This window comes from Oncorhynchus kisutch, unplaced genomic scaffold (assembly GCF_002021735.2).
Source record: "Oncorhynchus kisutch isolate 150728-3 unplaced genomic scaffold, Okis_V2 Okis07a-Okis12b_hom, whole genome shotgun sequence".
NCBI lineage: Eukaryota > Metazoa > Chordata > Actinopteri > Salmoniformes > Salmonidae > Oncorhynchus > Oncorhynchus kisutch.
The window spans coordinates 15,738,144-15,762,060 of record NW_022261984.1 but is presented as its reverse complement, the minus strand read 5'-3'; the positions used below and the strand labels follow the sequence as shown (position 1 = coordinate 15,762,060).

General features: G+C 43.8%; 1 protein-coding gene across 1 annotated transcript in view; it reads left to right on the top strand.

Moving 5' to 3' along the window:
- Positions 1–23,917, top strand: part of LOC116360052 (WD repeat-containing protein 19-like) — a 141,265-nt gene that overhangs the window by 68,789 nt on the left and 48,559 nt on the right. The window contains 1 exon segment of the mRNA XM_031814533.1: positions 126–318. Within this exon segment, the coding sequence (XP_031670393.1) occupies positions 126–318 (193 nt within the window).

The window sequence follows — 23,917 nt, the reverse complement described above, 5'->3', positions numbered from 1 at the left end:
TGACCCACAACAACAAGGCAAGTCACCACTATCCTCTGCAGTGTCTCTCTCTCTCTCTCTCTGTCTCTGTGGTTTTGTTTTCCATACAAGCTTTCATTTTCTGTATAAAATGGGTTAAAAACCTCTTATCTTTCCTCCTTTTTACACCTGTGTGTGTGTGTGTGTGTGTGGTTCCAGGAGCATGATGAGGCATGTCAGGGGGGTGTGGCCAGGATGTCAATCAGGATGGGTGACATCAGAAGAGGCGCGGCCCAGGCCATCTCTCACCCGAGCAGAGGCCTGAAGAAAGACTGTGGGGTTATACTGGAGAACATGAAGGTATCACTCTCTACCTCTTTCTGTTTCTATCTGTCCTGAAGGTATCACTCTCTACCTCTATCTCTCTCTGTTTCTATCTGTCCTGAAGGTATCACTCTCTACCTCTATCTCTCTCTGTTTCTATCTGTCCTGAAGGTATCACTCTCTACCTCTATCTCTCTCTACCTCTATCTGTCCTGAAGGTATCACTCTCTACCTCTATCTCTCTCTATTTCTATCTGTCCTGAAAGAAAGACTGTGGAGAACATTAAGGTGTCTGCCCATCCATCCATCCTTTTCTCTCTACCTATATATCTGTCTGTCTGTCTGTCTGCCTCTATCTATCCTATCTATCTCTACGTCTCTGTCTCAGTCTCTCCGGGGGCCTTTCTCAATAGCAAGGCTTTGCTCACTGAATCTGTACATAGTCAAAGCTTTCCTTAAGTTTGGGTCAGTCACAGTGGTCAGGTATTCTGCCACTGTGTACTCTCTATTTAGGGTCAGTCACAGTGGTCAGGTATTCTGCCACTGTGTCCTCTCTGTTTAGGGTCAGTCACAGTGGTCAGGTATTCTGCCACTGTGTACTCTCTGTTTAGGGTCAGTCACAGTGGTCAGGTATTCTGCCACTGTGTACTCTCTGTTTAGGGTCAGTCACAGTGGTCAGGTATTCTGCCGCTGTGTCCTCTCTGTTTAGGGTCAGTCACAGTGGTCAGGTATTCTGCCACTGTGTACTCTCTGTTTAGGGTCAGTCACAGTGGTCAGGTATTCTGCCACTGTGTACTCTCTGTTTAGGGTCAGTCAGTGGTCAGGTATTCTGCCACTGTGTACTCTCTATTTAGGGTCAGTCAGTGGTCAGGTATTCTGCCACTGTGTACTCTCTGTTTAGGGTCAGTCAGTGGTCAGGTATTCTGCCGCTGTGTACTCTCTGTTTAGGGTCAGTCACAGTGGTCAGGTATTCTACCACTGTGTACTCTCTGTTTAGGGCCAGTCACAGTGGTCAGGTATTCTGCCGCTGTGTACTCTCTGTTTAGGGTCAGTCACAGTGGTCAGATATTCTGCCACTGTGTACTCTCTGTGCAGGGTCAGTCACAGTGGTCAGGTATTCTGCCACTGTGTACTCTCTGTTTAGGGTCAGTCAGTGGTCAGGTATTCTGCCACTGTGTACTCTCTGTTTAGGGTCAGTCAGTGGTCAGGTATTCTGCCACTGTGTACTCTCTGTTTAGGGTCAGTCACAGTGGTCAGGTATTCTGCCACTGTGTACTCTCTGTTTAGGGTCAGTCAGTGGTCAGGTATTCTGCCACTGTGTACTCTCTGTTTAGGGTCAGTCAGTGGTCAGGTATTCTGCCACTGTGTACTCTCTATTTAGGGTCAGTCAGTGGTCAGGTATTCTGCCACTGTGTACTCTCTGTTTAGGACCAAATAGCATTCTAGTTTGCTCTGTTTCTTTCCAATTCTTGTGTGTCAAGTAAATGTGTTAAGTAATTCTCCCTCTCGGTCTGTATCAGAAGAGACAGTAGTAATTCTCCCTCTCGGTCTGTATCAGAAGAGACAGGAGTAATTCTCCCTCTCGGTCTGTATCAGAAGAGACAGTAGTAATTCTCTCTGTCTGTATCAGAAGAGACAGTAGTAATCCTCCCTCTCGGTCTGTATCAGAAGAGACAGGAGTAATCCTCCCTCTCGGTCTGTATCAGAAGAGACAGTAGTAATCCTCCCTCTCGGTCTGTATCAGAAGAGACAGTAGTAATCCTCCCTCTCGGTCTGTATCAGAAGAGACAGTAGTAATCCTCCCTCTCGGTCTGTATCAGAAGAGACAGTAGTAATTCTCCCTCTCGGTCTGTATCAGAAGAGACAGTAGTAATTCTCCCTCTCGGTCTGTATCAGAAGAGACAGTAGTAATTATCCCTCTCGGTCTGTATCAGAAGAGACAGTAGTAATTATCCCTCTCGGTCAGTATCAGAAGAGACAGTAGTAATTATCCCTCTCGGTCTGTGTTGTATCAGAAGAGACAGGAGTAATTCTCCCTCTCTGTCTGTGTTGTATCAGAAGAGACAGGAGTAATTCTCTCTGTCTGTGTTGTATCAGAAGAGACAGGAGTAATTCTCTCTGTCTGTGTTGTATCAGAAGAGACAGTAGTAATTCTCCCTCTCTGTCTGTGTTGTATCAGAAGAGACAGTAGTAATTATCCCTCTCTGTCTGTGTTGTATCAGAAGAGACAGTAGTAATTATCCCTCTCGGTCTGTGTTGTATCAGAAGAGACAGGAGTAATTCTCCCTCTCTGTCTGTGTTGTATCAGAAGAGACAGGAGTAATTCTCTCTGTCTGTCTGTATCAGAAGAGACAGTAGTAATTCTCCCTCTCGGTCTGTGTTGTATCAGAAGAGACAGTAGTAATTCTCCCTCTCGGTCTGTGTTGTATCAGAAGAGACAGTAGTAATTCTCCCTCTCTGTCTGTATCAAAAGGGACAGTAGTAATTATCTCGGTCTGTGTTGTATCAGAAGAGACAGTAGTAATTCTCCCTCTCTGTCTGTGTTGTATCAGAAGAGACAGTAGTAATTCTCCCTCTCGGTCTGTGTTGTATCAGAAGAGACAGGAGTAATTCTCCCTCTCTGTCTGTGTTGTATCAGAAGAGACAGGAGTAATTCTCCCTCTCTGTCTGTGTTGTATCAGAAGAGACAGGAGTAATTCTCTCTGTCTGTCTGTATCAGAAGAGACAGTAGTAATTCTCCCTCTCGGTCTGTGTTGTATCAGAAGAGACAGTAGTAATTCTCCCTCTCGGTCTGTGTTGTATCAGAAGAGACAGTAGTAATTCTCCCTCTCTGTCTGTGTTGTATCAGAAGAGACAGTAGTAATTCTCCCTCTCGGTCTGTGTTGTATCAGAAGAGACAGTAGTAATTATCCCTCTCGGTCTGTGTTGTATCAGAAGAGACAGGAGTAATTCTCCCTCTCTGTCTGTGTTGTATCAGAAGAGACAGGAGTAATTCTCTCTGTCTGTCTGTATCAGAAGAGACAGTAGTAATTCTCCCTCTCGGTCTGTGTTGTATCAGAAGAGACAGTAGTAATTCTCTCTGTCTGTCTGTATCAGAAGAGACAGTAGTAATTCTCCCTCTCGGTCTGTGTTGTATCAGAAGAGACAGGAGTAATTCTCTCTGTCTGTCTGTATCAGAAGAGACAGTAGTAATTCTCCCTCTCGGTCTGTGTTGTATCAGAAGAGACAGGAGTAATTCTCCCTCTCGGTCTGTGTTGTATCAGAAGAGACAGTAGTAATTCTCCCTCTCTGTCTGTGTTGTATCAGAAGAGACAGTAGTAATCCTCCCTCTCGGTCTGTGTTGTATCAGAAGAGACAGGAGTAATTCTCTCTGTCTGTCTGTATCAGAAGAGACAGTAGTAATTCTCCCTCTCGGTCTGTGTTGTATCAGAAGAGACAGTAGTAATTCTCCCTCTCGGTCTGTGTTGTATCAGAAGAGACAGTAGTAATTCTCCCTCTCTGTCTGTGTTGTATCAGAAGAGACAGTAGTAATTCTCCCCTCTCGGTCTGTGTTGTATCAGAAGAGACAGTAGTAATTCTCCCTCTCTGTCTGTGTTGTATCAGAAGAGACAGTAGTAATTCTCCCTCTCGGTCTGTGTTGTATCAGAAGAGACAGTAGTAATTCTCCCTCTCGGTCTGTGTTGTATCAGAAGAGACAGTAGTAATTCTCCCTCTCTGTCTGTGTTGTATCAGAAGAGACAGTAGTAATTCTCCCTCTCTGTCTGTGTTGTATCAGAACAGACAGTAGTAATTCTCCCTCTCGGTCTGTGTTGTATCAGAAGAGACAGGAGTAATTCTCTCTGTCTGTCTGTATCAGAAGAGACAGTAGTAATTCTCCCTCTCGGTCTGTGTTGTATCAGAAGAGACAGGAGTAATTCTCCCTCTCTGTCTGTATCAGAAGAGACAGTAGTAATTCTCCCTCTCTGTCTGTGTTGTATCAGAAGAGACAGTAGTAATTCTCCCTCTCGGTCTGTGTTGTATCAGAAGAGACAGTAGTAATTCTCCCTCTCGGTCTGTGTTGTATCAGAAGAGACAGTAGTAATTCTCCCTCTCTGTCTGTGTTGTATCAGAAGAGACAGTAGTAATTCTCCCTCTCTGTCTGTGTTGTATCAGAAGAGACAGTAGTAATTCTCCCTCTCGGTCTGTGTTGTATCAGAAGAGACAGTAGTAATTCTCCCTCTCTGTCTGTGTTGTATCAGAAGAGACAGTAGTAATTCTCCCTCTCGGTCTGTGTTGTATCAGAAGAGACAGTAGTAATTCTCCCTCTCGGTCTGTGTTGTATCAGAAGAGACAGTAGTAATTCTCCCTCTCTGTCTGTGTTGTATCAGAAGAGACAGTAGTAATTCTCCCTCTCTGTCTGTGTTGTATCAGAAGAGACAGTAGTAATTCTCCCTCTCGGTCTGTGTTGTATCAGAAGAGACAGTAGTAATTCTCCCTCTCGGTCTGTGTTGTATCAGAAGAGACAGTAGTAATTCTCCCTCTCTGTCTGTGTTGTATCAGAAGAGACAGTAGTAATTCTCCCTCTCGGTCTGTATCAGAAGAGACAGTAGTAATCCTCCCTCTCGGTCTGTGTTGTATCAGAAGAGACAGTAGTAATCCTCCCTCTCGGTCTGTGTTGTATCAGAAGAGACAGGAGTAATTCTCCCTCTCGGTCTGTGTTGTATCAGAAGAGACAGTAGTAATCCTCCCCCTCGGTCTGTGTTGTATCAGAAGAGACAGGAGTAATTCTCCCTCTCTGTCTGTATCAGAAGGGACAGTAGTAATTATCTCGGTCTGTGTTGTATCAGAAGAGACAGTAGTAATTCTCCCTCTCTGTCTGTGTTGTATCAGAAGAGACAGGAGTAATTCTCTCTGTCTGTATCAGAAGAGACAGTAGTAATTCTCCCTCTCTGTCTGTGTTGTATCAGAAGAGACAGTAGTAAATCTCCCTCTCGGTCTGTGTTGTATCAGAAGAGACAGGAGTAATTCTCCCTCTCTGTCTGTGTTGTATCAGAAGGGACAGTAGTAATTCTCCCTCTCTGTCTGTGTCAGAAGAGACAGTAGAAATTCTCCCTCTCGGTCTGTGTTGTATCAGAAGAGACAGTAGTAATTCTCCCTCTCGGTCTGTGTTGTATCAGAAGAGACAGTAGTAATTCTCTCTGTCTGTATCAGAAGAGACAGTAGTAATTCTCTCTGTCTGTATCAGAAGAGACAGTAGTAATTCTCTCTGTCTGTATCAGAAGAGACAGTAGTAATTCTCCCTCTCTGTCTGTATCAGAAGAGACAGTAGTAATTCTCCCTCTCTGTCTGTGTCAGAAGAGACAGTAGTAATTCTCCCTCTCGGTCTGTATCAGAAGAGACAGTAGTAATTCTCCCTCTCTGTCTGTATCAGAAGAGACAGGAGTAATTCTCTCTGTCTGTGTTGTATCAGAAGAGACAGGAGTAATTCTCTCGGTCTGTATCAGAAGAGACAGGAGTAATTCTCCCTCTCTGTCTGTATCAGAAGAGACAGTAGTAATTCTCCCTCTCTGTCTGTATCAGAAGGGACAGTAGTAATTCTCCCTCTGTCTGTGTCAGAAGAGACAGTAGTAATTCTCCCTCTCTGTCTGTGTCAGAAGAGACAGTAGTAATTCTCCCTCTCGGTCTGTATCAGAAGAGACAGGAGTAATTCTCTCGGTCTGTATCAGAAGAGACAGGAGTAATTCTCTCGGTCTGTATCAGAAGAGACAGGAGTAATTCTCTCTGTCTGTATCAGAAGAGACAGTAGTAATTCTCCCTCTCGGTCTGAATCAGAAGAGACAGTAGTAATTCTCCCTCTCGGTCTGTATCAGAAGGGACAGTAGTAATTCTCTCTGTCTGTCAGAAGAGACAGTAGTAATTCTCCCTCTCGGTCTGTGTTGTATCAGAAGAGACAGTAGTAATTCTCTCTCTCGGTCTGTATCAGAAGAGACAGTAGTAATTCTCCCTCTCGGTCTGTATCAGAAGAGACAGTAGTAATTCTCCCTCTCGGTCTGTATCAGAAGAGACAGTAGTAATTCTCCCTCGGTCTGTATCAGAAGAGACAGTAGTAATTCTCCCTCTCTGTCTGTGTTGTATCAGAAGAGACAGTAGTAATTCTCCCTCTCTGTCTGTGTTGTATCAGAAGAGACAGTAGTAATTCTCCCTCTCGGTCTGTGTTGTATCAGAAGAGACAGTAGTAATTCTCCCTCTCGGTCTGTGTTGTATCAGAAGAGACAGTAGTAATTCTCCCTCTCTGTCTGTGTTGTATCAGAAGAGACAGTAGTAATTCTCCCTCTCGGTCTGTATCAGAAGAGACAGTAGTAATCCTCCCTCTCGGTCTGTGTTGTATCAGAAGAGACAGTAGTAATCCTCCCTCTCGGTCTGTGTTGTATCAGAAGAGACAGGAGTAATTCTCCCTCTCGGTCTGTGTTGTATCAGAAGAGACAGTAGTAATCCTCCCCCTCGGTCTGTGTTGTATCAGAAGAGACAGGAGTAATTCTCCCTCTCTGTCTGTATCAGAAGGGACAGTAGTAATTATCTTGGTCTGTGTTGTATCAGAAGAGACAGTAGTAATTCTCCCTCTCTGTCTGTGTTGTATCAGAAGAGACAGTAGTAATTCTCCCTCTCGGTCTGTGTTGTATCAGAAGAGACAGGAGTAATTCTCCCTCTCTGTCTGTGTTGTATCAGAAGGGACAGTAGTAATTCTCCCTCTCTGTCTGTGTCAGAAGAGACAGTAGTAATTCTCCCTCTCGGTCTGTGTTGTATCAGAAGAGACAGTAGTAATTCTCCCTCTCGGTCTGTGTTGTATCAGAAGAGACAGTAGTAATTCTCTCTGTCTGTATCAGAAGAGACAGTAGTAATTCTCTCTGTCTGTATCAGAAGAGACAGTAGTAATTCTCCCTCTCTGTCTGTATCAGAAGAGACAGTAGTAATTCTCCCTCTCTGTCTGAATCAGAAGGGACAGTAGTAATTCTCCCTCTCTGTCTGTGTCAGAAGAGACAGTAGTAATTCTCCCTCTCGGTCTGTATCAGAAGAGACAGTAGTAATTCTCCATCTCTGTCTGTATCAGAAGAGACAGGAGTAATTCTCTCTGTCTGTGTTGTATCAGAAGAGACAGGAGTAATTCTCCCTCTCTGTAATTCTCCCTCTCTGTCTGTATCAGAAGAGACAGTAGTAATTCTCCCTCTCGGTCTGTATCAGAAGAGACAGTAGTAATTCTCCCTCTCTGTCTGTATCAGAAGAGACAGGAGTAATTCTCTCGGTCTGTATCAGAAGAGACAGGAGTAATTCTCTCGGTCTGTATCAGAAGAGACAGGAGTAATTCTCTCTGTCTGTATCAGAAGAGACAGTAGTAATTCTCCCTCTCGGTCTGAATCAGAAGAGACAGTAGTAATTCTCCCTCTCGGTCTGTATCAGAAGGGACAGTAGTAATTCTCTCTGTCTGTGTCAGAAGAGACAGTAGTAATTCTCCCTCTCGGTCTGTGTTGTATCAGAAGAGACAGTAGTAATTCTCTCTCTCGGTCTGTTTCAGAAGAGACAGTAGTAATTCTCCCTCTCGGTCTGTATCAGAAGAGACAGTAGTAATTCTCCCTCTCTGTCTGTATCAGAAGAGACAGTAGTAATTCTCCCTCTCGGTCTGTATCAGAAGAGACAGTAGTAATTCTCCCTCTCGGTCTGTATCAGAAGAGACAGTAGTAATTCTCCCTCTCGGTCTGTATCAGAATAGACAGTAGTAATTCTCCCTCTCGGTCTGTATCAGAAGAGACAGTAGTAATTCTCCCTCTCGGTCTGTATCAGAATAGACAGTAGTAATTCTCCCTCTCGGTCTGTATCAGAAGAGACAGTAGTAATTCTCCCTCTCGGTCTGTGTTGTATCAGAAGAGACAGTAGTAATTCTCCCTCTCGGTCTGTGTTGTATCAGAAGAGACAGTAGTAATTCTCCCTCTCGGTCTGTGTTGTATCAGAAGAGACAGTAGTAATTCTCCCTCTCTGTCTGTGTTGTATCAGAAGAGACAGTAGTAATTCTCCCTCTCTGTCTGTGTTGTATCAGAACAGACAGTAGTAATTCTCCCTCTCGGTCTGTGTTGTATCAGAAGAGACAGGAGTAATTCTCTCTGTCTGTCTGTATCAGAAGAGACAGTAGTAATTCTCCCTCTCGGTCTGTGTTGTATCAGAAGAGACAGGAGTAATTCTCCCTCTCTGTCTGTATCAGAAGAGACAGTAGTAATTCTCCCTCTCTGTCTGTGTTGTATCAGAAGAGACAGTAGTAATTCTCCCTCTCGGTCTGTGTTGTATCAGAAGAGACAGTAGTAATTCTCCCTCTCGGTCTGTGTTGTATCAGAAGAGACAGTAGTAATTCTCCCTCTCTGTCTGTGTTGTATCAGAAGAGACAGTAGTAATTCTCCCTCTCTGTCTGTGTTGTATCAGAAGAGACAGTAGTAATTCTCCCTCTCGGTCTGTGTTGTATCAGAAGAGACAGTAGTAATTCTCCCTCTCTGTCTGTGTTGTATCAGAAGAGACAGTAGTAATTCTCCCTCTCGGTCTGTGTTGTATCAGAAGAGACAGTAGTAATTCTCCCTCTCGGTCTGTGTTGTATCAGAAGAGACAGTAGTAATTCTCCCTCTCTGTCTGTGTTGTATCAGAAGAGACAGTAGTAATTCTCCCTCTCTGTCTGTGTTGTATCAGAAGAGACAGTAGTAATTCTCCCTCTCGGTCTGTGTTGTATCAGAAGAGACAGTAGTAATTCTCCCTCTCGGTCTGTGTTGTATCAGAAGAGACAGTAGTAATTCTCCCTCTCTGTCTGTGTTGTATCAGAAGAGACAGTAGTAATTCTCCCTCTCGGTCTGTATCAGAAGAGACAGTAGTAATCCTCCCTCTCGGTCTGTGTTGTATCAGAAGAGACAGTAGTAATCCTCCCTCTCGGTCTGTGTTGTATCAGAAGAGACAGGAGTAATTCTCCCTCTCGGTCTGTGTTGTATCAGAAGAGACAGTAGTAATCCTCCCCCCCGGTCTGTGTTGTATCAGAAGAGACAGGAGTAATTCTCCCTCTCTGTCTGTATCAGAAGGGACAGTAGTAATTATCTCGGTCTGTGTTGTATCAGAAGAGACAGTAGTAATTCTCCCTCTCTGTCTGTGTTGTATCAGAAGAGACAGGAGTAATTCTCTCTGTCTGTATCAGAAGAGACAGTAGTAATTCTCCCTCTCTGTCTGTGTTGTATCAGAAGAGACAGTAGTAAATCTCCCTCTCGGTCTGTGTTGTATCAGAAGAGACAGGAGTAATTCTCCCTCTCTGTCTGTGTTGTATCAGAAGGGACAGTAGTAATTCTCCCTCTCTGTCTGTGTCAGAAGAGACAGTAGAAATTCTCCCTCTCGGTCTGTGTTGTATCAGAAGAGACAGTAGTAATTCTCCCTCTCGGTCTGTGTTGTATCAGAAGAGACAGTAGTAATTCTCTCTGTCTGTATCAGAAGAGACAGTAGTAATTCTCTCTGTCTGTATCAGAAGAGACAGTAGTAATTCTCTCTGTCTGTATCAGAAGAGACAGTAGTAATTCTCCCTCTCTGTCTGTATCAGAAGAGACAGTAGTAATTCTCCCTCTCTGTCTGTGTCAGAAGAGACAGTAGTAATTCTCCCTCTCGGTCTGTATCAGAAGAGACAGTAGTAATTCTCCCTCTCTGTCTGTATCAGAAGAGACAGGAGTAATTCTCTCTGTCTGTGTTGTATCAGAAGAGACAGGAGTAATTCTCTCGGTCTGTATCAGAAGAGACAGGAGTAATTCTCCCTCTCTGTCTGTATCAGAAGAGACAGTAGTAATTCTCCCTCTCGGTCTGTGTTGTATCAGAAGAGACAGTAGTAATTCTCTCTGTCTGTCTGTATCAGAAGAGACAGTAGTAATTCTCCCTCTCGGTCTGTGTTGTATCAGAAGAGACAGGAGTAATTCTCTCTGTCTGTCTGTATCAGAAGAGACAGTAGTAATTCTCCCTCTCGGTCTGTGTTGTATCAGAAGAGACAGGAGTAATTCTCCCTCTCGGTCTGTGTTGTATCAGAAGAGACAGTAGTAATTCTCCCTCTCTGTCTGTGTTGTATCAGAAGAGACAGTAGTAATCCTCCCTCTCGGTCTGTGTTGTATCAGAAGAGACAGGAGTAATTCTCTCTGTCTGTCTGTATCAGAAGAGACAGTAGTAATTCTCCCTCTCGGTCTGTGTTGTATCAGAAGAGACAGTAGTAATTCTCCCTCTCGGTCTGTGTTGTATCAGAAGAGACAGTAGTAATTCTCCCTCTCTGTCTGTGTTGTATCAGAAGAGACAGTAGTAATTCTCCCTCTCGGTCTGTGTTGTATCAGAAGAGACAGTAGTAATTCTCCCTCTCTGTCTGTGTTGTATCAGAAGAGACAGTAGTAATTCTCCCTCTCGGTCTGTGTTGTATCAGAAGAGACAGTAGTAATTCTCCCTCTCGGTCTGTGTTGTATCAGAAGAGACAGTAGTAATTCTCCCTCTCTGTCTGTGTTGTATCAGAAGAGACAGTAGTAATTCTCCCTCTCTGTCTGTGTTGTATCAGAACAGACAGTAGTAATTCTCCCTCTCGGTCTGTGTTGTATCAGAAGAGACAGGAGTAATTCTCTCTGTCTGTCTGTATCAGAAGAGACAGTAGTAATTCTCCCTCTCGGTCTGTGTTGTATCAGAAGAGACAGGAGTAATTCTCCCTCTCTGTCTGTATCAGAAGAGACAGTAGTAATTCTCCCTCTCTGTCTGTGTTGTATCAGAAGAGACAGTAGTAATTCTCCCTCTCGGTCTGTGTTGTATCAGAAGAGACAGTAGTAATTCTCCCTCTCGGTCTGTGTTGTATCAGAAGAGACAGTAGTAATTCTCCCTCTCTGTCTGTGTTGTATCAGAAGAGACAGTAGTAATTCTCCCTCTCTGTCTGTGTTGTATCAGAAGAGACAGTAGTAATTCTCCCTCTCGGTCTGTGTTGTATCAGAAGAGACAGTAGTAATTCTCCCTCTCTGTCTGTGTTGTATCAGAAGAGACAGTAGTAATTCTCCCTCTCGGTCTGTGTTGTATCAGAAGAGACAGTAGTAATTCTCCCTCTCGGTCTGTGTTGTATCAGAAGAGACAGTAGTAATTCTCCCTCTCTGTCTGTGTTGTATCAGAAGAGACAGTAGTAATTCTCCCTCTCTGTCTGTGTTGTATCAGAAGAGACAGTAGTAATTCTCCCTCTCGGTCTGTGTTGTATCAGAAGAGACAGTAGTAATTCTCCCTCTCGGTCTGTGTTGTATCAGAAGAGACAGTAGTAATTCTCCCTCTCTGTCTGTGTTGTATCAGAAGAGACAGTAGTAATTCTCCCTCTCGGTCTGTGTTGTATCAGAAGAGACAGTAGTAATTCTCCCTCTCGGTCTGTGTTGTATCAGAAGAGACAGTAGTAATTCTCCCTCTCTGTCTGTGTTGTATCAGAAGAGACAGTAGTAATTCTCCCTCTCTGTCTGTGTTGTATCAGAAGAGACAGTAGTAATTCTCCCTCTCGGTCTGTGTTGTATCAGAAGAGACAGTAGTAATTCTCCCTCTCGGTCTGTGTTGTATCAGAAGAGACAGTAGTAATTCTCCCTCTCTGTCTGTGTTGTATCAGAAGAGACAGTAGTAATTCTCCCTCTCGGTCTGTATCAGAAGAGACAGTAGTAATCCTCCCTCTCGGTCTGTGTTGTATCAGAAGAGACAGTAGTAATCCTCCCTCTCGGTCTGTGTTGTATCAGAAGAGACAGGAGTAATTCTCCCTCTCGGTCTGTGTTGTATCAGAAGAGACAGTAGTAATCCTCCCCCCCGGTCTGTGTTGTATCAGAAGAGACAGGAGTAATTCTCCCTCTCTGTCTGTATCAGAAGGGACAGTAGTAATTATCTCGGTCTGTGTTGTATCAGAAGAGACAGTAGTAATTCTCCCTCTCTGTCTGTGTTGTATCAGAAGAGACAGGAGTAATTCTCTCTGTCTGTATCAGAAGAGACAGTAGTAATTCTCCCTCTCTGTCTGTGTTGTATCAGAAGAGACAGTAGTAAATCTCCCTCTCGGTCTGTGTTGTATCAGAAGAGACAGGAGTAATTCTCCCTCTCTGTCTGTGTTGTATCAGAAGGGACAGTAGTAATTCTCCCTCTCTGTCTGTGTCAGAAGAGACAGTAGAAATTCTCCCTCTCGGTCTGTGTTGTATCAGAAGAGACAGTAGTAATTCTCCCTCTCGGTCTGTGTTGTATCAGAAGAGACAGTAGTAATTCTCTCTGTCTGTATCAGAAGAGACAGTAGTAATTCTCTCTGTCTGTATCAGAAGAGACAGTAGTAATTCTCTCTGTCTGTATCAGAAGAGACAGTAGTAATTCTCCCTCTCTGTCTGTATCAGAAGAGACAGTAGTAATTCTCCCTCTCTGTCTGTGTCAGAAGAGACAGTAGTAATTCTCCCTCTCGGTCTGTATCAGAAGAGACAGTAGTAATTCTCCCTCTCTGTCTGTATCAGAAGAGACAGGAGTAATTCTCTCTGTCTGTGTTGTATCAGAAGAGACAGGAGTAATTCTCTCGGTCTGTATCAGAAGAGACAGGAGTAATTCTCCCTCTCTGTCTGTATCAGAAGAGACAGTAGTAATTCTCCCTCTCGGTCTGTGTTGTATCAGAAGAGACAGTAGTAATTCTCTCTGTCTGTCTGTATCAGAAGAGACAGTAGTAATTCTCCCTCTCGGTCTGTGTTGTATCAGAAGAGACAGGAGTAATTCTCTCTGTCTGTCTGTATCAGAAGAGACAGTAGTAATTCTCCCTCTCGGTCTGTGTTGTATCAGAAGAGACAGGAGTAATTCTCCCTCTCGGTCTGTGTTGTATCAGAAGAGACAGTAGTAATTCTCCCTCTCTGTCTGTGTTGTATCAGAAGAGACAGTAGTAATCCTCCCTCTCGGTCTGTGTTGTATCAGAAGAGACAGGAGTAATTCTCTCTGTCTGTCTGTATCAGAAGAGACAGTAGTAATTCTCCCTCTCGGTCTGTGTTGTATCAGAAGAGACAGTAGTAATTCTCCCTCTCGGTCTGTGTTGTATCAGAAGAGACAGTAGTAATTCTCCCTCTCTGTCTGTGTTGTATCAGAAGAGACAGTAGTAATTCTCCCTCTCGGTCTGTGTTGTATCAGAAGAGACAGTAGTAATTCTCCCTCTCTGTCTGTGTTGTATCAGAAGAGACAGTAGTAATTCTCCCTCTCGGTCTGTGTTGTATCAGAAGAGACAGTAGTAATTCTCCCTCTCGGTCTGTGTTGTATCAGAAGAGACAGTAGTAATTCTCCCTCTCTGTCTGTGTTGTATCAGAAGAGACAGTAGTAATTCTCCCTCTCTGTCTGTGTTGTATCAGAACAGACAGTAGTAATTCTCCCTCTCGGTCTGTGTTGTTATCAGAAGAGACAGGAGTAATTCTCTCTGTCTGTCTGTATCAGAAGAGACAGTAGTAATTCTCCTCTCGGTCTGTGTTGTATCAGAAGAGACAGGAGTAATTCTCCCTCTCTGTCTGTATCAGAAGAGACAGTAGTAATTCTCCCTCTCTGTCTGTGTTGTATCAGAAGAGACAGTAGTAATTCTCCCTCTCGGTCTGTGTTGTATCAGAAGAGACAGTAGTAATTCTCCCTCTCGGTCTGTGTTGTATCAGAAGAGACAGTAGTAATTCTCCCTCTCTGTCTGTGTTGTATCAGAAGAGACAGTAGTAATTCTCCCTCTCTGTCTGTGTTGTATCAGAAGAGACAGTAGTAATTCTCCCTCTCGGTCTGTGTTGTATCAGAAGAGACAGTAGTAATTCTCCCTCTCTGTCTGTGTTGTATCAGAAGAGACAGTAGTAATTCTCCCTCTCGGTCTGTGTTGTATCAGAAGAGACAGTAGTAATTCTCCCTCTCGGTCTGTGTTGTATCAGAAGAGACAGTAGTAATTCTCCCTCTCTGTCTGTGTTGTATCAGAAGAGACAGTAGTAATTCTCCCCTCTCTGTCTGTGTTGTATCAGAAGAGACAGTAGTAATTCTCCCTCTCGGTCTGTGTTGTATCAGAAGAGACAGTAGTAATTCTCCCTCTCGGTCTGTGTTGTATCAGAAGAGACAGTAGTAATTCTCCCTCTCTGTCTGTGTTGTATCAGAAGAGACAGTAGTAATTCTCCCTCTCGGTCTGTATCAGAAGAGACAGTAGTAATCCTCCCTCTCGGTCTGTGTTGTATCAGAAGAGACAGTAGTAATCCTCCCTCTCGGTCTGTGTTGTATCAGAAGAGACAGGAGTAATTCTCCCTCTCGGTCTGTGTTGTATCAGAAGAGACAGTAGTAATCCTCCCCCTCGGTCTGTGTTGTATCAGAAGAGACAGGAGTAATTCTCCCTCTCTGTCTGTATCAGAAGGGACAGTAGTAATTATCTCGGTCTGTGTTGTATCAGAAGAGACAGTAGTAATTCTCCCTCTCTGTCTGTGTTGTATCAGAAGAGACAGGAGTAATTCTCTCTGTCTGTATCAGAAGAGACAGTAGTAATTCTCCCTCTCTGTCTGTGTTGTATCAGAAGAGACAGTAGTAAATCTCCCTCTCGGTCTGTGTTGTATCAGAAGAGACAGGAGTAATTCTCCCTCTCTGTCTGTGTTGTATCAGAAGGGACAGTAGTAATTCTCCCTCTCTGTCTGTGTCAGAAGAGACAGTAGAAATTCTCCCTCTCGGTCTGTGTTGTATCAGAAGAGACAGTAGTAATTCTCCCTCTCGGTCTGTGTTGTATCAGAAGAGACAGTAGTAATTCTCTCTGTCTGTATCAGAAGAGACAGTAGTAATTCTCTCTGTCTGTATCAGAAGAGACAGTAGTAATTCTCTCTGTCTGTATCAGAAGAGACAGTAGTAATTCTCCCTCTCTGTCTGTATCAGAAGAGACAGTAGTAATTCTCCCTCTCTGTCTGTGTCAGAAGAGACAGTAGTAATTCTCCCTCTCGGTCTGTATCAGAAGAGACAGTAGTAATTCTCCCTCTCTGTCTGTATCAGAAGAGACAGGAGTAATTCTCTCTGTCTGTGTTGTATCAGAAGAGACAGGAGTAATTCTCTCGGTCTGTATCAGAAGAGACAGGAGTAATTCTCCCTCTCTGTCTGTATCAGAAGAGACAGTAGTAATTCTCCCTCTCTGTCTGTATCAGAAGGGACAGTAGTAATTCTCCCTCTGTCTGTGTCAGAAGAGACAGTAGTAATTCTCCCTCTCTGTCTGTGTCAGAAGAGACAGTAGTAATTCTCCCTCTCGGTCTGTATCAGAAGAGACAGGAGTAATTCTCTCGGTCTGTATCAGAAGAGACAGGAGTAATTCTCTCGGTCTGTATCAGAAGAGACAGGAGTAATTCTCTCTGTCTGTATCAGAAGAGACAGTAGTAATTCTCCCTCTCGGTCTGAATCAGAAGAGACAGTAGTAATTCTCCCTCTCGGTCTGTATCAGAAGGGACAGTAGTAATTCTCTCTGTCTGTGTCAGAAGAGACAGTAGTAATTCTCCCTCTCGGTCTGTGTTGTATCAGAAGAGACAGTAGTAATTCTCTCTCTCGGTCTGTATCAGAAGAGACAGTAGTAATTCTCCCTCTCGGTCTGTATCAGAAGAGACAGTAGTAATTCTCCCTCTCTGTCTGTATCAGAAGAGACAGTAGTAAATCTCCCTCTCGGTCTGTATCAGAAGAGACAGTAGTAATTCTCCCTCTCGGTCTGTATCAGAAGAGACAGTAGTAATTCTCCCTCTCTGTCTGTGTTGTATCAGAAGAGACAGTAGTAATTCTCCCTCTCTGTCTGTGTTGTATCAGAAGAGACAGTAGTAATTCTCCCTCTCGGTCTGTGTTGTATCAGAAGAGACAGTAGTAATTCTCCCTCTCGGTCTGTGTTGTATCAGAAGAGACAGTAGTAATTCTCCCTCTCTGTCTGTGTTGTATCAGAAGAGACAGTAGTAATTCTCCCTCTCGGTCTGTATCAGAAGAGACAGTAGTAATCCTCCCTCTCGGTCTGTGTTGTATCAGAAGAGACAGTAGTAATCCTCCCTCTCGGTCTGTGTTGTATCAGAAGAGACAGGAGTAATTCTCCCTCTCGGTCTGTGTTGTATCAGAAGAGACAGTAGTAATCCTCCCCCTCGGTCTGTGTTGTATCAGAAGAGACAGGAGTAATTCTCCCTCTCTGTCTGTATCAGAAGGGACAGTAGTAATTATCTTGGTCTGTGTTGTATCAGAAGAGACAGTAGTAATTCTCCCTCTCTGTCTGTGTTGTATCAGAAGAGACAGTAGTAATTCTCCCTCTCGGTCTGTGTTGTATCAGAAGAGACAGGAGTAATTCTCCCTCTCTGTCTGTGTTGTATCAGAAGGGACAGTAGTAATTCTCCCTCTCTGTCTGTGTCAGAAGAGACAGTAGTAATTCTCCCTCTCGGTCTGTGTTGTATCAGAAGAGACAGTAGTAATTCTCCCTCTCGGTCTGTGTTGTATCAGAAGAGACAGTAGTAATTCTCTCTGTCTGTATCAGAAGAGACAGTAGTAATTCTCTCTGTCTGTATCAGAAGAGACAGTAGTAATTCTCCCTCTCTGTCTGTATCAGAAGAGACAGTAGTAATTCTCCCTCTCTGTCTGAATCAGAAGGGACAGTAGTAATTCTCCCTCTCTGTCTGTGTCAGAAGAGACAGTAGTAATTCTCCCTCTCGGTCTGTATCAGAAGAGACAGTAGTAATTCTCCATCTCTGTCTGTATCAGAAGAGACAGGAGTAATTCTCTCTGTCTGTGTTGTATCAGAAGAGACAGGAGTAATTCTCTCGGTCTGTATCAGAAGAGACAGGAGTAATTCTCCCTCTCTGTAATTCTCCCTCTCTGTCTGTATCAGAAGAGACAGTAGTAATTCTCCCTCTCGGTCTGTATCAGAAGAGACAGTAGTAATTCTCCCTCTCTGTCTGTGTTGTATCAGAAGAGACAGTAGTAATTCTCCCTCTCTGTCTGTGTTGTATCAGAAGAGACAGTAGTAATTCTCCCTCTCTGTCTGTGTTGTATCAGAAGAGACAGTAGTAATTCTCCCTCTCGGTCTGTGTTGTATCAGAAGAGACAGTAGTAATTCTCCCTCTCGGTCTGTGTTGTATCAGAAGAGACAGTAGTAATTCTCCCTCTCTGTCTGTGTTGTATCAGAAGAGACAGTAGTAATTCTCCCTCTCGGTCTGTATCAGAAGAGACAGTAGTAATCCTCCCTCTCGGTCTGTGTTGTATCAGAAGAGACAGTAGTAATCCTCCCTCTCGGTCTGTGTTGTATCAGAAGAGACAGGAGTAATTCTCCCTCTCGGTCTGTGTTGTATCAGAAGAGACAGTAGTAATCCTCCCCCTCGGTCTGTGTTGTATCAGAAGAGACAGGAGTAATTCTCCCTCTCTGTCTGTATCAGAAGGGACAGTAGTAATTATCTCGGTCTGTGTTGTATCAGAAGAGACAGTAGTAATTCTCCCTCTCTGTCTGTGTTGTATCAGAAGAGACAGGAGTAATTCTCTCTGTCTGTATCAGAAGAGACAGTAGTAATTCTCCCTCTCTGTCTGTGTTGTATCAGAAGAGACAGTAGTAAATCTCCCTCTCGGTCTGTGTTGTATCAGAAGAGACAGGAGTAATTCTCCCTCTCTGTCTGTGTTGTATCAGAAGGGACAGTAGTAATTCTCCCTCTCTGTCTGTGTCAGAAGAGACAGTAGAAATTCTCCCTCTCGGTCTGTGTTGTATCAGAAGAGACAGTAGTAATTCTCCCTCTCGGTCTGTGTTGTATCAGAAGAGACAGTAGTAATTCTCTCTGTCTGTATCAGAAGAGACAGTAGTAATTCTCTCTGTCTGTATCAGAAGAGACAGTAGTAATTCTCTCTGTCTGTATCAGAAGAGACAGTAGTAATTCTCCCTCTCTGTCTGTATCAGAAGAGACAGTAGTAATTCTCCCTCTCTGTCTGTGTCAGAAGAGACAGTAGTAATTCTCCCTCTCGGTCTGTATCAGAAGAGACAGTAGTAATTCTCCCTCTCTGTCTGTATCAGAAGAGACAGGAGTAATTCTCTCTGTCTGTGTTGTATCAGAAGAGACAGGAGTAATTCTCTCGGTCTGTATCAGAAGAGACAGGAGTAATTCTCCCTCTCTGTCTGTATCAGAAGAGACAGTAGTAATTCTCCCTCTCTGTCTGTATCAGAAGGGACAGTAGTAATTCTCCCTCTGTCTGTGTCAGAAGAGACAGTAGTAATTCTCCCTCTCTGTCTGTGTCAGAAGAGACAGTAGTAATTCTCCCTCTCGGTCTGTATCAGAAGAGACAGGAGTAATTCTCTCGGTCTGTATCAGAAGAGACAGGAGTAATTCTCTCGGTCTGTATCAGAAGAGACAGGAGTAATTCTCTCTGTCTGTATCAGAAGAGACAGTAGTAATTCTCCCTCTCGGTCTGAATCAGAAGAGACAGTAGTAATTCTCCCTCTCGGTCTGTATCAGAAGGGACAGTAGTAATTCTCTCTGTCTGTGTCAGAAGAGACAGTAGTAATTCTCCCTCTCGGTCTGTGTTGTATCAGAAGAGACAGTAGTAATTCTCTCTCTCGGTCTGTATCAGAAGAGACAGTAGTAATTCTCCCTCTCGGTCTGTATCAGAAGAGACAGTAGTAATTCTCCCTCTCTGTCTGTATCAGAAGAGACAGTAGTAATTCTCCCTCTCGGTCTGTATCAGAAGAGACAGTAGTAATTCTCCCTCTCGGTCTGTATCAGAAGAGACAGTAGTAATTCTCCCTCTCTGTCTGTGTTGTATCAGAAGAGACAGTAGTAATTCTCCCTCTCTGTCTGTGTTGTATCAGAAGAGACAGTAGTAATTCTCCCTCTCGGTCTGTGTTGTATCAGAAGAGACAGTAGTAATTCTCCCTCTCGGTCTGTGTTGTATCAGAAGAGACAGTAGTAATTCTCCCTCTCTGTCTGTGTTGTATCAGAAGAGACAGTAGTAATTCTCCCTCTCGGTCTGTATCAGAAGAGACAGTAGTAATCCTCCCTCTCGGTCTGTGTTGTATCAGAAGAGACAGTAGTAATCCTCCCTCTCGGTCTGTGTTGTATCAGAAGAGACAGGAGTAATTCTCCCTCTCGGTCTGTGTTGTATCAGAAGAGACAGTAGTAATCCTCCCCCTCGGTCTGTGTTGTATCAGAAGAGACAGGAGTAATTCTCCCTCTCTGTCTGTATCAGAAGGGACAGTAGTAATTATCTTGGTCTGTGTTGTATCAGAAGAGACAGTAGTAATTCTCCCTCTCTGTCTGTGTTGTATCAGAAGAGACAGTAGTAATTCTCCCTCTCGGTCTGTGTTGTATCAGAAGAGACAGGAGTAATTCTCCCTCTCTGTCTGTGTTGTATCAGAAGGGACAGTAGTAATTCTCCCTCTCTGTCTGTGTCAGAAGAGACAGTAGTAATTCTCCCTCTCGGTCTGTGTTGTATCAGAAGAGACAGTAGTAATTCTCCCTCTCGGTCTGTGTTGTATCAGAAGAGACAGTAGTAATTCTCTCTGTCTGTATCAGAAGAGACAGTAGTAATTCTCTCTGTCTGTATCAGAAGAGACAGTAGTAATTCTCCCTCTCTGTCTGTATCAGAAGAGACAGTAGTAATTCTCCCTCTCTGTCTGAATCAGAAGGGACAGTAGTAATTCTCCCTCTCTGTCTGTGTCAGAAGAGACAGTAGTAATTCTCCCTCTCGGTCTGTATCAGAAGAGACAGTAGTAATTCTCCATCTCTGTCTGTATCAGAAGAGACAGGAGTAATTCTCTCTGTCTGTGTTGTATCAGAAGAGACAGGAGTAATTCTCTCGGTCTGTATCAGAAGAGACAGGAGTAATTCTCCCTCTCTGTAATTCTCCCTCTCTGTCTGTATCAGAAGAGACAGTAGTAATTCTCCCTCTCGGTCTGTATCAGAAGGGACAGTAGTAATTCTCCCTCTCTGTCTGTGTCAGAAGAGACAGTAGAAATTCTCCCTCTCGGTCTGTGTTGTATCAGAAGAGACAGTAGTAATTCTCCCTCTCGGTCTGTGTTGTATCAGAAGAGACAGTAGTAATTCTCTCTGTCTGTATCAGAAGAGACAGTAGTAATTCTCTCTGTCTGTATCAGAAGAGACAGTAGTAATTCTCTCTGTCTGTATCAGAAGAGACAGTAGTAATTCTCCCTCTCTGTCTGTATCAGAAGAGACAGTAGTAATTCTCCCTCTCTGTCTGTGTCAGAAGAGACAGTAGTAATTCTCCCTCTCGGTCTGTATCAGAAGAGACAGTAGTAATTCTCCCTCTCTGTCTGTATCAGAAGAGACAGGAGTAATTCTCTCTGTCTGTGTTGTATCAGAAGAGACAGGAGTAATTCTCTCGGTCTGTATCAGAAGAGACAGGAGTAATTCTCCCTCTCTGTCTGTATCAGAAGAGACAGTAGTAATTCTCCCTCTCTGTCTGTATCAGAAGGGACAGTAGTAATTCTCCCTCTGTCTGTGTCAGAAGAGACAGTAGTAATTCTCCCTCTCTGTCTGTGTCAGAAGAGACAGTAGTAATTCTCCCTCTCGGTCTGTATCAGAAGAGACAGGAGTAATTCTCTCGGTCTGTATCAGAAGAGACAGGAGTAATTCTCTCGGTCTGTATCAGAAGAGACAGGAGTAATTCTCTCTGTCTGTATCAGAAGAGACAGTAGTAATTCTCCCTCTCGGTCTGAATCAGAAGAGACAGTAGTAATTCTCCCTCTCGGTCTGTATCAGAAGGGACAGTAGTAATTCTCTCTGTCTGTGTCAGAAGAGACAGTAGTAATTCTCCCTCTCGGTCTGTGTTGTATCAGAAGAGACAGTAGTAATTCTCTCTCTCGGTCTGTATCAGAAGAGACAGTAGTAATTCTCCCTCTCGGTCTGTATCAGAAGAGACAGTAGTAATTCTCCCTCTCTGTCTGTATCAGAAGAGACAGTAGTAATTCTCCCTCTCGGTCTGTATCAGAAGAGACAGTAGTAATTCTCCCTCTCGGTCTGTATCAGAAGAGACAGTAGTAATTCTCCCTCTCTGTCTGTGTTGTATCAGAAGAGACAGTAGTAATTCTCCCTCTCTGTCTGTGTTGTATCAGAAGAGACAGTAGTAATTCTCCCTCTCGGTCTGTGTTGTATCAGAAGAGACAGTAGTAATTCTCCCTCTCGGTCTGTGTTGTATCAGAAGAGACAGTAGTAATTCTCCCTCTCTGTCTGTGTTGTATCAGAAGAGACAGTAGTAATTCTCCCTCTCGGTCTGTATCAGAAGAGACAGTAGTAATCCTCCCTCTCGGTCTGTGTTGTATCAGAAGAGACAGTAGTAATCCTCCCTCTCGGTCTGTGTTGTATCAGAAGAGACAGGAGTAATTCTCCCTCTCGGTCTGTGTTGTATCAGAAGAGACAGTAGTAATCCTCCCCCTCGGTCTGTGTTGTATCAGAAGAGACAGGAGTAATTCTCCCTCTCTGTCTGTATCAGAAGGGACAGTAGTAATTATCTTGGTCTGTGTTGTATCAGAAGAGACAGTAGTAATTCTCCCTCTCTGTCTGTGTTGTATCAGAAGAGACAGTAGTAATTCTCGGTCTGTGTTGTATCAGAAGAGACAGGAGTAATTCTCCCTCTCTGTCTGTGTTGTATCAGAAGGGACAGTAGTAATTCTCCCTCTCTGTCTGTGTCAGAAGAGACAGTAGTAATTCTCCCTCTCGGTCTGTGTTGTATCAGAAGAGACAGTAGTAATTCTCCCTCTCGGTCTGTGTTGTATCAGAAGAGACAGTAGTAATTCTCTCTGTCTGTATCAGAAGAGACAGTAGTAATTCTCTCTGTCTGTATCAGAAGAGACAGTAGTAATTCTCCCTCTCTGTCTGTATCAGAAGAGACAGTAGTAATTCTCCCTCTCTGTCTGAATCAGAAGGGACAGTAGTAATTCTCCCTCTCTGTCTGTGTCAGAAGAGACAGTAGTAATTCTCCCTCTCGGTCTGTATCAGAAGAGACAGTAGTAATTCTCCATCTCTGTCTGTATCAGAAGAGACAGGAGTAATTCTCTCTGTCTGTGTTGTATCAGAAGAGACAGGAGTAATTCTCTCGGTCTGTATCAGAAGAGACAGGAGTAATTCTCCCTCTCTGTAATTCTCCCTCTCTGTCTGTATCAGAAGAGACAGTAGTAATTCTCCCTCTCGGTCTGTATCAGAAGAGACAGTAGTAATTCTCCCTCTCTGTCTGTATCAGAAGAGACAGGAGTAATTCTCTCGGTCTGTATCAGAAGAGACAGGAGTAATTCTCTCGGTCTGTATCAGAAGAGACAGGAGTAATTCTCTCTGTCTGTATCAGAAGAGACAGTAGTAATTCTCCCTCTCGGTCTGAATCAGAAGAGACAGTAGTAATTCTCCCTCTCGGTCTGTATCAGAAGGGACAGTAGTAATTCTCTCTGTCTGTGTCAGAAGAGACAGTAGTAATTCTCCCTCTCGGTCTGTGTTGTATCAGAAGAGACAGTAGTAATTCTCTCTCTCGGTCTGTTTCAGAAGAGACAGTAGTAATTCTCCCTCTCGGTCTGTATCAGAAGAGACAGTAGTAATTCTCCCTCTCTGTCTGTATCAGAAGAGACAGTAGTAATTCTCCCTCTCGGTCTGTATCAGAAGAGACAGTAGTAATTCTCCCTCTCGGTCTGTATCAGAAGAGACAGTAGTAATTCTCCCTCTCGGTCTGTATCAGAATAGACAGTAGTAATTCTCCCTCTCGGTCTGTATCAGAAGAGACAGTAGTAATTCTCCCTCTCGGTCTGTGTTGTATCAGAAGAGACAGTAGTAATTCTCTCTGTCTGTATCAGAAGAGACAGTAGTAATTCTCTCTGTCTGTATCATAAGAGACAGTAGTAATTCTCCCTCTCGGTCTGTGTTGTATCAGAAGAGACAGTAGTAATTCTCTCTGTCTGTATCAGAAGAGACAGTAGTAATTCTCCCTCTCGGTCTGTATCAGAAGAGACAGTAGTAATTCTCCCTCTCGGTCTGTATCAGAAGAGACAGTAGTAATTCTCCCTCTCGGTCTGTATCAGAAGAGACAGTAGTAATTCTCCCTCTCGGTCTGTATCAGAATAGACAGTAGTAATTCTCCCTCTCGGTCTGTATCAGAAGAGACAGTAGTAATTCTCCCTCTCGGTCTGTGTTGTATCAGAAGAGACAGTAGTAATTCTCCCTCTCGGTCTGTGTTGTATCAGAAGAGACAGTAGTAATTCTCTCTGTCTGTATCAGAAGAGACAGTAGTAATTCTCTCTGTCTGTATCAGAAGAGACAGTAGTATTTCTCTCTGTCTGTATCAGAAGAGACAGTAGTAATTCTCCCTCTCTGTCTGTATCAGAAGAGACAGGAGTAATTCTCCCTCTCTGTCTGTATCAGAAGGGACAGTAGTAATTCTCCCTCTCTGTCTGTGTCAGAAGAGACAGTAGTAATTCTCCCTCTCGGTCTGTATCAGAAGAGACAGTAGTAATTCTCCCTCTCTGTCTGTATCAGAAGAGACAGGAGTAATTCTCTCTGTCTGTGTTGTATCAGAAGAGACAGGAGTAATTCTCTCGGTCTGTATCAGAAGAGACAGGAGTAATTCTCCCTCTCTGTCTGTATCAGAAGGGACAGTAGTAATTCTCCCTCTGTCTGTGTCAGAAGAG